At 40.7% G+C, this 13,355-nt stretch overlaps 1 protein-coding gene across 1 annotated transcript; it reads left to right on the top strand.

Annotated features, from left to right (window-relative positions):
- Positions 1-940: 940 nt before the first annotated feature.
- LOC137350652 (cytochrome c oxidase subunit 5A, mitochondrial-like) lies at positions 941-12,773 on the top strand. The gene is made up of 5 exons (XM_068015453.1): positions 941-1,147; positions 6,138-6,254; positions 6,819-6,940; positions 9,615-9,739; positions 12,032-12,773. The coding sequence occupies exons 1-4, from the start codon at positions 1,051-1,053 to the stop codon at positions 9,726-9,728; spliced, it is 450 nt and encodes a 149-aa protein (XP_067871554.1). The 5' UTR covers positions 941-1,050; the 3' UTR covers positions 9,729-9,739; positions 12,032-12,773.
- The last annotated feature ends 582 nt before the right edge of the window (positions 12,774-13,355 follow it).

Raw genomic sequence — 13,355 nt, 5'->3', positions numbered from 1 at the left:
GCCTTTTCAGTACCTCCTCCCTCTCAAACTTCACCTTATCCATTGCCTCTACTCTCCGCTTCTACCAATATTTTGTCAGATTCCTCTTCCTTAGTAAACACTGATACAAAATACTCATTAAGTATATTAGCCTTGTCCTGTGCCTCTAAGCATATATTACCCTCTTTGTCCCCAATAGGACCCGCTCCATCTCTTACTACCCGCTAACTATTACTATTTACATGTCCCTTCCCCTTGCCCTGGCCCTGAACTTGCATTTTTCTCTACTTTCTCTCCTATCTTCCATCATGCCCTCTTTAAGCTCCTCTTGTCTATGAGACCTGCTCTACACAAATGCAAATTATTGTAATTATTGTTGCTGCTGATTTTGGAGATCTGCAGGGTGGAAATGTCTCCCTTGTGCTTCCAAGGATTCAACAACTTTTTTTTAATACTGCAGATGCTGGAAAACTCAGATATAGACAGAAAATGTTGGAAATACTCAGCACCTGTGGAGAGTTAACTTTTCAGGTGAGTGAGCTTGCATGCAAACGGAAAAGATGAAACTCTTGTCTCTCTCTGATAAAAGCAAAATACTGCAGCTGCTGGAAATTTGAAATAAAAACGGGAAGTGCTGGAAAAACTCGTGGAGAGAGAAGCAGAGTTAACGTTTTGGGTCTGTGTGACCTTCCATCAGAACTGTTCTGAACAGATGCTGCCAGACCCGCTGAGCATTTTCATGTTTTTATTTCAGATTTCCAGCAACCGAGGGGTATTTTGCTTTTGGGGAATGACAGGGTGGTTTGGAGGCAGAGAAGTGGGGAAGGGGAGAGAGAGAGAGAGAGAGAGAGAGATCGGCGCCAGCATCAAACATGGCGGCACTGCCTGCTGGTCACAGGGCGCTAATGCGCAGGCGTCGTGTTCAGGCGGCGTGGGGCGGGTACGCGCTGACGTCAGGCGACGGTGGTTTACGTGAGTCGGCGGCGAAGGCGCTCGAGCTCCTTTTTTCAATCTCCCTTTAAGAGGGTCAGTGCCTCAGCTTCTTCCTCCACGTAGTATACACGGTTAGCGATGTTCCGAGCGGCGCTGGGCCTCGCGGCTTGGAGGCGGACAGCAGCAGCAGTAACGGCGGCGGAGTCCACGCGAGCCCGGGCAGGGCAGTTAGCGGGTAAAGTTAAAACATGCCGGCTGCAAACGCCGGTTGCCCGCTTTCCCCTTTCTCTTCCCTTTTCCCCCCTTCTCTCGGCTTTATTTAATATCGATTAAATCCTTGTGAGAAGTCTTCCTCAGTGCTTCAAATCTCCCCTTCCTCCCACTAACCTCTCTTTTTGTTTGCAGCCCGTGTCCTTGCAATGACCCGTCTGCTACTCGAGCCAGGCTCCGGGCCTGGTGACATTGCCAGGGTGGGGGAGGGGCAAGTGGTGAGCTGCAAAGCAACCTGTTGCATCAAATACCCCAGTCTCTCTTTTCTCCCAACCCCCACCACCACCACCGGGACATTGCATTCACCTCCTCCTGTGCTCTCAGTGCCAATGCATTGGTTGAAATAACCCCCACCCTTGCCTCTTTTGAAGCGGAAGTCTGGCTGCTGTAGTTAAGCAGTTAATGAAGTGGGTGCAGCATTGACACTGAACCGAGGGGCAGGCTACACTTGCGCCCAATGCTGATTACATTGCAATAGGTACGTATCTAGGTGCAGTATTCCCAAAGCTATCGGGGATTTGCAGTGTTTATTGCAACATCACCACGTCGTCTTATGCCATTTTTAAAAAAAAGTCTGCAGTTATTTCAGATTTACCCAGACTCCTTGATCTATACATTTTTTTTTACACACAAAATCCCCCACATCCATTTCGAAACGGGTATTTGGTGCGTTTTTAAAGCGTATTGGAAGTACAGTAAAGGATAATTCAAGGTCACTTGTGCATTCGACTTCCCTAGTTAGGAATGTCTGTGCTGATGTTGGAGGTACTCATTTTTTTTTAAATTAGTGATTTGGTGTACTAGAAAACAAACTAGTTGCTTCTACAAAATAATTAATGGAATGTGGGTTTAAAATGGGTCAGCTCCCATCGTGGATTTCTGATCTTGACTGGACTGACCGTGTTTGGCAGTGAATAAATTTGAGGGCATATTCACCTTGGTCCACGTGTCTGCTTAGCTGGTTACAAAGCGACTGGAGGGTGATTTGTGTGACCCCTTTTGGGAAAGGGAGGAGGCTACAACAGATTTTTTTCTGAGAGAAATAAGTGCAGTACATATGATTAATCTTCTTAGGCTGTTCATTTGAATGAAATACCTGCAGTGTATTGATTTTATTTTCTATTTGAATGTACTTGAATACATTTTGAAAGGGGGTTAGTCTGTTGTAAAATCTTTAGGAAATTGATTTAAATTTACTCCTGAATTAATGGCTTTAAAGCTTGAGCATGTAAACAGAGTTAATTTATTTTGGAAAGCTAATTTAGTTCCTGGTAGTCTGAGTCCAGAGCACACAAGTTGCTTACAAAATGGCTACAATTAATTCTAAAATTCCAGGCTCAACGCTCATTATGAAAATGTCAGTAGTGGTCTAAGGTGGTTTAGATATATTGGACAGGGTAGGAGGCGTAACTAATCTTTGCTGTAGTTGATCTAGTAACCCTCAGTGTTACTGGAGTGTATTTGATTGCACATCTACAGTTCTTGATCTGGTAGATGCCCTCAGTGTAAATCACCATTAAACAAATGACATTGTAGATCCACAAAAAATGTCTGTCAGCGGTTGTGCCATCTGCTTCTGGCCCTTGGTTTAGTTCGAATAAATGTTGGAGCAGTCCTGTGCATTTGAACTCTGCAATAATTGGGTGGTGCAGTGGTTAGCACCACAGCCTCACAGCTCCAGGGACCCGGGTTCGATTCTGGGTACTGCCTGTGCGGAGTTTGCAAGTTCTCCCTGTGACTGCGTGGGTTTTCACCGGGTGCTCCGGTTTCCTCCCACAGCCAAAGACTTGCAGGTGATAGGTAAATTGGTCGTTATAAATTGCCCCTAGTGTAGGTAGGTGGTAGGGAATATGGGATTATTGTAGGGTTAGTATAAATGGGTGGCTGTTGGTTGGCACAGACTCTGTGGGCTGAAGGGCCTGTTTCAGTGCTGTATCTCTAAATAAATAACTATGGAACCTTGCAGATTGCCCATTGAATGCAGCAACCTGATGCACAGAGATCATTCTGCTGAAACTGGGTCAAAAATCCTATAAAATGTAATGACTGTTCTTGATGCTATAACAAGGTACTATAAGTCGGGGAAAATGTTCATTTGCCAGTATTTGATGTCTCATCTTGATTGACACAAAAACAGCATATTGTACACAAGCTGGGAAATGTTGGTTGTAAGTTATTCATATTTTCTTGCACTTGACGGCTTAGCAGTGTCAAAACTTGTTGCGTGACGTTGGCAAAATGTTCATCCCTACATAGTGTTCTGAATTGGACAGAGGGAATTTTGAAGCATTGAACCAACTGGACTTCAAGGAAGCTTTCTGTTGCTCTCAGTTCTGGGAAATTGCTTACAGGCTTGGCTCCGTCAATCATTAATTGCTATACAGGCACCTTGTGGTGAAAATGGGCCAAGATTAGTTTATTGTTGCTCAGCTTCCTGTAATCTAGCATTTAAAATAAAAGTAGATCCACGTTTATGATGAGACAATTCTAATAGCAGCATCTCCAAGAAATGTTTCGTTTTTTTAAAAAAAAGCATTGAGGCAGAGTTTGGACAATACGATGGTTCGAATGCCCACTCCTTTCACTCTTTGACAGCTCTGCATTGCACTTACTGGGAGCCCTTCTATTTCCAAAATGGGACTTTAAAAAAAAAATTGCTTCGGTTTCCTTTCAAACTTGCCTAGCATGCTCATTGGCCACTTGATCAGGTAAAAGCTGCATTGCTGATCAGAATATAGATGTTCCTTACTCCTGTGCATGATCAAACAATATAACTTGGATACAAAAAAGAGAATGAACAGCAGAAATGGCTTCCTGTTTTTGATACAGCTGCCTGTGGAAATTTTCAAACAACATCAAACTCACGCTGCTCCTTCCCAACCTCTCTTTCCCCAACCGCCTCCCCCCACTGCTCCACTACTGCCATTGGTTTCTGTCCACATAGTTTTCTCCATTCCATTCAAATGAGAATTGTTTTTCTGGTTTACTGTTACCTCTCCATGTTTTGACTCGCATCTACCATTTTCATTTCCCTGTGTCATCTTAACAAGTTGCTATTGATCATTTCCTGCCTATTTGGCTGTGTTGGAATGTACATGCCCTGTAGCTGATACCTACTGTAATAACTAGCTAATGTTATTGCACTCTGATTATTTCTTCCTCTCCCTGCAGTAATATAATATTGGGCGCTCTATAGTGTGACTCTTTGCAACCGTGGTGCCTATTTGACCTTCACCTGAGCTATTGACCTCATAACCTCCATCACTTAGACTGTCCACCTCCACTTCTTTAAAGTTGATTTTTCAAATTCTCATCCTTGTTTGTAAATCCCTCCATGGCCTCTGCCCTCCCAATCTCTGTAACCTCTTCCAGCTCGACAATCCTCAGAGATCTTTGTGTTCCTCCATTTCAGGCCTTTCGCTTCATCGTTGGCCCCTCGCTGCTCCTGCAAGACCCGCCTTAAAACCAGCCTCTAATATTTGTTTATGTGGCTAGATGTCAAATTTTGTTCAATCCTCTTGTGATGTACCATGGAAGGTTTTACTACGTTAAAGGTGCTGTGTATATGCAGATTGTTGCTTTACGTTCTTGTTGATATAATGGCACGGTTATCTAATCCTGCAGAGTCAATTAGCACCCAGGCATTTACTGTGGGTGGAAGAGCAGCGAAAATGCAATTTTTATGATCATAATTAATGCAGAACAATGCACAGAGAGGCTGAAATGCTACACTTTGAGAGCCATCTGGGAGGTGTTGGGTACCGGCAGTTGAGTTGCTTTTCGTCAAATGATAGGTTAACTTTAATTTGAAAATGTGAAATATTTCTGTGTTAATTTGTACCGAGAACACATTTTTTCACCAGTCTTGAATTCTGCTCAGATAAAGTGTAAGTACTTTTGATCACTTGAATAGAATTTGACCCAACATTACAATGCTAATTAATTATGAATTTTTTTTAAACTACCTTTTCCTTCGTAGGAAATATGGTTTTGTTCTTATTTTTGAACAAAAAACTGTAGTATTTTGCATATTGCAATCCGTGATTAGGAACCAGTTTCTACTGTTAACTTTCTCGAGAACTTGGGAACACTATCAAATGGACACTTGTTTTTCCCACATTTTGATGCTAATCTGAAGATTATCGATCAACATTGACCATTTTAAACTTTAAAAGTTCGCTTCAAAAGTCAGGAAAAGATCACTTTTTTCTAGTACATCGAAGTTAGTAACCTTCCAGGAAACGTCTACTTACAGTATTATTGTACATAGTTAATATATTAACTTCTGCTTTCCTTGAAGAAGTCTCCTATTAGGATTGTGAACATGAGGCTATTCTGCAACTAATACTGGCTCTAATGATTAGTCAAAAGAAGTTCTGCCTTCAGTGAAGCAAGGTTTTTCTCTACCACATAATGATTTGAATCGACCATTCTCAATTCTGACTTGGTGCTCATGTCGTTCCACTGTAGCTGTGCTTAGTTTTAATTTGATCAGTGGTATTTGTGAAGGGGGCAGGGTAGCAATGGATCACCATCTGATCTGATATTTGCTTCTGAAAGAGAAAAAAATGGAAATGGGCAGTGATGCATTTCTCAATACAGGTAAATATTTGAGAATTGAATTCTTTCTCACGAGAATGCTATGCCACAATTTTGGTCACCAGCTTTCGTTTTGAATCAGTAATAACTTTGCATTTGTATATAGCTGTTGCCTATTCACTCATGAAAACTTTATTTTGAAAAAGTGTGTCTAGCTTCTGTTATAATAGGATGAATTAACTCTGAAATATTAATGTGCTTTACATGTTGAAGTTGAGGGAGTGGAAAAAAACCTGTTGCCTTGTCCCCAGGAGATGTGTGTGTATAATTGGTATTAATTTTTTTGGAGGCTGGAAGAAAATTTGTCATAGTTAAATGTAGGATGTTCAGGCTTTAATATGCCGTCTCTTTGACAGCTACCGTTGCTTCACGCTGGTATTCACATGGCAAGCAGGAAACCGATGAGGAGTTTGATGCTCGCTGGGTAACATACTTCAACAAGCCTGACATTGATGCCTGGGAGCTCAGAAAAGGTAAAAAAAAAGTAAATCAGTTGATGTAATGACTATGAAATGAGAATGTTTTAACTGATTAGGTTAGGTCTGTCATAAATTTAAGGAACTCCCACTTTTGCGAGGCCACTGGCCCAGCACCTTCAAGTGATTCGCAACTTGCAGCACATCTCAATTGCCATTTTTTTCCTGCACTAACAACAGTGCATACTGTGAACTTTAATTTTTCCAGCACATTCTGGGCTGATGTGTCACTTGATAATCGTCGGGCCAAAATTGCATTTCTTTTGTTTATTTTAGCTTAGCATGTTTCACTGCTGTTGAGGCTACAAGCTTTTAAGACAAGCTTGGAATCCTCTTGCAGCTGCTATTTAATTTCTTCCCTTTTCAATCTTGTTGCTATTCTGCACTATGGTCGTTCCTCCTCCTTAGTCACTGCAGTCTTCTATTAATCTCAAGTTTGTAGAGGTTGAACATTTTGTGCACTCTTTCAACACTTGAAGTTTGACATTGCTTTGAAAATTGAGCATTTTGTACAGTCTGTGCTGATGAACTATTGTAGTAAATGTCTGTTTTATTTGACAGGAATGAACACCCTTATTGGGTATGATCTCGTACCTGAACCAAAAATTCTTGATGCTGCCCTGAGAGCATGCCGTAGATTAAACGATCTAGCTAGTGCAATCCGTATCTTAGAAGCAGTGAAGGTCAGTGGAATTGAAGAGCCCTTTTCCAGCACTCTTGTCTGTTTTGTAAACTTGAAAATTAGGAAGTAAAATGTGGTATAGTTTTGATTAGTGGGTGAAAGCAGGGGTGTGTTTACCTTCTGGAAATTGAACAGTTTTCTGACTATCAATAGTTGCGGAGCTGCAGCATTTGTTTTCCTCCCCCCCCCCCCCCCACTGTTGAATCCCATTCAAATATGCACCATTATCTATAATTTATGAAAAGCCTAGTATGCCATGCTCGTTTTCCTGCAAGCTCCTAAGCTCACAAGGCACTATATAACTGCAAGTTGTTACATTCCTGTAACCTATTTCTATTATGATTACACTGCATCTATTTAAATGTACCATACATCTGCCCTTAAACACTGCCTTCTCCAAGGTAGATGGTGCTGTGCTTCCCACCTGAGGCCCTCTCGGCTTTTCACCTCTCTTGGTTCTCCTTGTCTCCGCCTGTCATCCCGCGACCATGCTGGACCTTTCCCAAAGCTAGTGCCTAGACCATGCCAAAGAAACAATTGGGGGTTCCCCAGTCAGTGTGGTGAATGCCTATAGGAATTCCTGCTTCGACACAGAGAAATTGTAGTTCCAAGCGATCACTGCTAGAAATGTAGGGTTCCTTTAACTAGTTAGCAACACCATTTCTTAAATATCAAGTAGCACTTACAAGAACGATTATACCTCCCTCACTACCCCCATGTTTACTGCTGGAATAATATCCTCTTTCAGTTTGCTGCATTAGGAGCCAGTTACTTTTTTAAGCTTTGAAGTGTTGGAAAGAGTTTGCTTCACTTGTTACTGTTTGCTCCCTCTTGTCTTTTCTCAATCTTGCATTAATGCCTATTCTTGCCCGGTTCCTCTTGCTACATCTTGCAGCACCTCCCTCCTACCCCACGCTGCTATCCATGTCTTTTCTCACACTCATTACTGCTTACTGTGCTCTCGAGATATTTCTTTTGCTGTGCTCTTCCAACCAGCAACCTGTCATCCTCCCCAGTGCTCCTTACTCTGCTGCATTCATCCCAGTGCTTCCAAACCTCAAGTTCAACCATCCTCCACTACCACGCACTGTCAATCTCCTTCAGTGCCCCCACATTCCAGATTAATGGAATTGTGGTACAGTTCAGCCATGATCTATTTGAATGGCGGAACAAATTTGACGAGCTGAATGGCCTAGATCTGTTCCTATATTTGTATGTAACTAACTTCCAAACACTACCTGTCTACACTGCCCTCCAGTTGCGGTACTAGCACATATAATGCTCTGAACCTATCTCCGCCATACCTGAGTCTTGAAATATCTTCCTCTGTCTCCTGAGCAGGTAACTTTCGTACTTAAGTTAACATATCGTGTCATGGTTTATTCTTTCCACGCAAATGCACATTGTAGTATTTGAGCTGAAAATCCCACTAGAATGCTGACGACATTGTAATAAAATGCAAATTAACTTCAGTCAATGTAGTTCAGTAGACCTGATAGGTGGTATGTCACATGGGATAAACGATATGTGCTGTGCCTGAAGATATGGGACGAAAGAGAAATTCAACATAATCAGATTCCAAAACAACTCCTTATTTAGAATGGAGAATATTGCTCCCACCAAATGGTTCACAAGTGAATATCAAATTAGATCCTTCAGGGAAGAGAAATTGCCATCCCTACCTGACCTGGCTTACATGTGACTCCAGTCCCACACGATGCCTCCCCAGGGCAACCAGAGATGGATATTAAATACTGCCTTGCCACGATTGCTAGATGTCGAGAATAAATTGGGGGAGAAAACACCAGGTTGGACACTCATTGTTTGGATGGATGTAAAAGATTCCATGTCAGTATTCTTGACCAACATTCTACCCTTGCACCCCACCACCAAAAATAGACTGCTGGGTCATTTATTCATTTGTTGTGCTCACATAACTGACTGCACTTCAGTAGCATTGGTTATGAAGTGGTTGGGGACATCCCGAGGGATTGACGAGCTGCAATATAAACGCTTGCCCTGTGATTCCGGTGCGGTTTGTATAACTTTTAGTAAGTACATTATTGCATTGAACTGCTTATACTTTAAATAATAAAGGTTACCTAGATATTTGCCTTGCACTTCAACTGTGTTGCTTCTAGGGTTTTTAAAACTCTGAATAAATTTGTTAAAGAGCCTAAGGCAGACTATTAATGTAGAGAGTAGATGATATTTCAATAATGGGTTTGCTTAGGATGTTTTTCATATTTCCTATGAAAGCATTGTATTGCAGTTTCTCAAATAGGTTCTGAAAGGCATTGCTCATGGTATATCCTGTAGATCTTCTGTGCTATTAATGGATAATTAATATCCTATGTAAATGCCATTTTGTCAGGAGAGGACAAAATGAGAATGCATGTTTAATTCAAATAAAATCATTTCAAGTCTCTTTTTTTTCCTTTTGGAGGTGTGGCTTTGAAGTGAGGGTGAATTTAGAATAGGTGATACTTTCTCTGTTCAAACCAGTGAATTGCTGGTTTGAATAGTTTGATGTAATCTTTGTTTGAGTCTGCTGCCAGGCTACGGAATAACGATTTAACAGTACACGAGCTGGAAGCCATCTTGCATTTGTCGGGCTTCCTCAAACAAAATGCGTCATGTAGCTGGGTATAAATGTGACTCTTAACACTTTTCAGGACAAAGCTGGCCCTCACAAAGAGATCTACCCTTACGTTATTCAAGAACTCAGGCCTACATTGACTGAACTGGGTATTCCTACCCCGGAGGAGATCGGTCTAGACAAATTATAACGTTATACTTGGTGAGTTTAAACAGCATTGATTCTTTATTTATCTGGTCAGTTTGACTTGTGAGCTAATTCTAAGATGCGTTAAAGATTTGTGAAGTATGAATTCTGTATTTGTATGGTAGTCTGAACAGAATCACTGGATTGCCAACGAAAACTGAATTTAGAACTACTGTATCTTGGAGGTTATGGAACACCTACTGAAACTAAGTGAAATATGAATAGTGTCAATACATATTAATGGATTGTTAATTAGATGCATTTTGAAGCAAAGGACTTGCTAAATTTTCTATTTTTAAAAATAAAAAGCAGTTTGAAACATTCCAATGAACTGGTGTTTTCTTGTTGCAGTCGACCAGTGCTTTATCACACAGTACTTTCAAGGTTTTGTTAACATTGACGTTTTAAGATATTTTATCTACTGTTGATACCCACTCAGTTGTAGAAGCTTCATCTACTGTTCAGTTCATAGTAGATGAAGCGTCACCTAGAAACAGTGATGGCTGTATCAATGAGTTAAACGTCATTAGTTGCTTGTCTGTTTTTGATGGAGTCTACTGAAAAAGATAATGTTGGCTTTAGTAATGTGAACTAGTATGGAATTGTCATTTGTTCCACTTGGGTTCAAATAGAAAATTCTGCCATCTTAAAGAGCAGAGAATGGAGCTGAACTACCTTTTTTTTTTAAAAAGAACATTGATGCGTTGTTGCAGTGGGCAGTTGTTGTCCTCACTGTGTGAAAAGCAACAGCTTTAGCAATAGTGAGTTATACCAAACTTCTTTGGGCCTAATACTTTTAATGAGTAGTGGTAATTGAATGTAGTGGTGATGCTCTTGACTCAATCCAGAACATTGTTTTGCAAGTGTGCAACTTTTGAAAAGAAAACATCATTTTTGCTTTTCCATCAGACCTACAAAGTAAATTCATTGGAGTTTCCTTTGTCAGGAAAATTCTGAAAGCAGGTACACCATGCAACAAAATCGAGTAACTCATCTCTTGCACCAGTAGAGAAAATCACTTTGGATAGAAACTAGATACATTGGATCTTGCTTCACATTCCTCTTCACAAAGTACTTTTATATCTTGTAGCTTTGGTCATTCTCAGAATCCAGGCAGATGGGACCTGAGCTATCTTACTGGCAACTTGTTTTCTATTGGTGTCCCAATCATTGTCTGTGATCCAACAGCCCTGTACTATTTACAGCTGCTGCTTCATCTATTTTGCACCCAGTTCCTTGAGTTCATGTGGCAGCTTGTTTCTCATCCATGCTTAGAATGGCAACATATCGTGTCTGGGTTTGTAAAGGCTGCTTGGCAAACTACTGTTTGCTCGCCTGCTAATTCCTGGCTCAAGTTTGCATCGGGTTCTGAACAAATTAATGAGCTTAAATTTAGAACAACAATTACCCTCTGATACTTATTTTTGCATGCAAAGTTACTGAGCATTGTAACAGATCTGCCTAATCTTCAGCATGTGGACATTTGGCTCTAAGAAGTCATGGTTTTTCTTTGAATGAATCCATTCAGTTTTACCTACTTTATTTTTAAAAATATTGCTTAAGTAAACCCATCCCAAGCAAAGGTTGCAGAAATGTGTAGTAGAAAGGATCTCCTATTATCAGGGAAAGTGGGTTGTACTCTATATACTCTGACAAAACCATGAGGTAATCTGCAGAGTTTTACTCATTGATACCTGTGGGGCATGTATTTGGAGCTGCTTATGTCCGTTCAGGAGGACCAGTGTTATCTCTCTCTACCTGTACAAGGGATGAGCTGCTAGATTCTGTTGCATAGTGTACAGGAGCTCCAAGTCCATCTGCAAGTTTAGGTGTTCCAAACATTGGCTCCATGAACTGTACTAGTACTCCTGTGTATGTTGATGCTCATCAAATGAAAGAATGACTCTGTGTATATATTGTAGCTGTGCTTTCAGCTGCCTAAGCCCCAAGTGCTAGAATTCTCTCTGAAGCCTCTACATGCCTCTTGCTTCTTTTTTAAGGCGCTCCTTTAAAACTACCTCTGACCAAGCTTGGTCTTCTGTCCTAATATCCTCTTACTTGGCTTGATGTCAAACTGTGTCTGATACCACTCCTGTGAAGCACCTTGGGACAGTTCACTACATTAAAGGCGCTATATAAATGCAAGTCGTGCATAGAAATGATGCAAAATCTGATTTGATGAGTTCTCGCTCCACCCTTTTAAGATGACATAATTTCCTATTGGTGTTGGGTTGAACTATGTTCAGTATTTGAGGGGTAACAAAATTAATGGAATGAATCTAACATTGTGCAATATCTTTCTTCCAGACAGTTTTCTGACCTTCGTCCGATGTGATTGTACATGATACAAGATGCAGCCTAAAATATTACTTTATTGACCATTTAAAGTCTGCTCTGTCATATGTATTATGCCTACCTGTGAACGCAATTCAATAAAGAATGGGATGAAACACTTAGTGCTAACAGTTATTGAACAGATTTGTGTGTAAATGTTGTTCCAAATTAACCTTTGGACTACCAGCAGTACCTGGTAATTCCAGTCTCTGCAGTGCCAGCCACTTCAAATTTTCAGTGTTCATGCCAACACAGAGACTAATTACAGTGATACTCATGTCAGGTGTAGCCTTGCTGTAATTAGATACTACTGCTGAGAGGCCATCGCCGTTCAATAAATTGCTCAGACTTGATTCCAAAATGAAACTGGGAATTTGTTCCAGCTATTTATATATGGACTTTAACTCCCAAACAGCAGCACATATTGGTGAGCAAAGTTTAGACTGGGTCTGCATTGGCCTGATTAACTGATGTTTCTCCTGTCTCTAACACACTTGCAGCTGGTAGTTTCCTTTGAAATCTCAGCACTGTTAAGCTTGTTGAAATTTAAAATTCTGCATTATAGCACTGCTTGCTCTTGAATAAAGAACTTTGACTGGAATTGCATTCATTGAGCGAATTAAGTGATCAACTTGTAACTCATGAATTGGAGACACAAAGCAGCTTTTAAAGTTGCATTTTGCGCGTAATCGAATTAAAGTTACGTTTTCTACAATTTGTTGTGTTGGCTGTACTGTTTAGATTTGGTGCCGAGACCATTGGTAGTTAAATTATTTTTCAATAAAATTTAAATACTACTTAATTCATTGTTCTTTTTTAAGCATGTTAATCAGCTGGATAGAATTATGCTATTGTGAAGCTATTCTAACAATAGGAACATTGGCTACTTTATAAAGATAGAAAACAATGAACATTGAGTCTTTGGTTCAGAAAGCATCAGTCAAACTGCTTTGATCAGTTTTCAGTTCTTGGTGCGGCTACAAGACAGTGGCCAACAAAGGTGTTTTTTTCATCAACTGATAACTTTGAAAGCCTAGAATCTCAGCTCTCCAGCGAAAGGGTAACAGTTTAGACCTTGAGTTTTGAGTGGGGAAGAAAATGAGGTAATGAAGCTTGTAATTTAGTCTTGACATAATGATACAGCGTAAAAGGAGGCTATTCGGCCAATCGTATCTGTGATGGTTCTATGGAAGAACTATCCAATTTAGTCCCACTCCCCTGCTTTTTCCCCTTCAAGTATGTATCCAATTCCCCTTTGAAGGTTACTATTGAATGTGCTTTTGGCAGTGCATTCCAG

The sequence above is a fragment of the Heterodontus francisci genome, chromosome 35 (genome assembly GCF_036365525.1).
Source record: "Heterodontus francisci isolate sHetFra1 chromosome 35, sHetFra1.hap1, whole genome shotgun sequence".
Lineage (NCBI taxonomy): Eukaryota > Metazoa > Chordata > Chondrichthyes > Heterodontiformes > Heterodontidae > Heterodontus > Heterodontus francisci.
The sequence above is the reverse complement of the archived record's forward strand: the minus strand, read 5'-3'. Positions and strand labels throughout refer to the sequence as shown.

Coding starts and splice junctions, on each gene's coding strand:
- LOC137350652 (XM_068015453.1), top strand. CDS start 1,051: ATGTTCCGAGCGGCGCTGGGCCTCGCGGCTTGGAGGCGGACAGCAGCA. Junction 1,148..6,137: donor CCGGGCAGGGCAGTTAGCGG/GTAAAGTTAAAA, acceptor TCTCTTTGACAG/CTACCGTTGCTTCACGCTGG. Junction 6,255..6,818: donor TGCCTGGGAGCTCAGAAAAG/GTAAAAAAAAAG, acceptor TTTATTTGACAG/GAATGAACACCCTTATTGGG.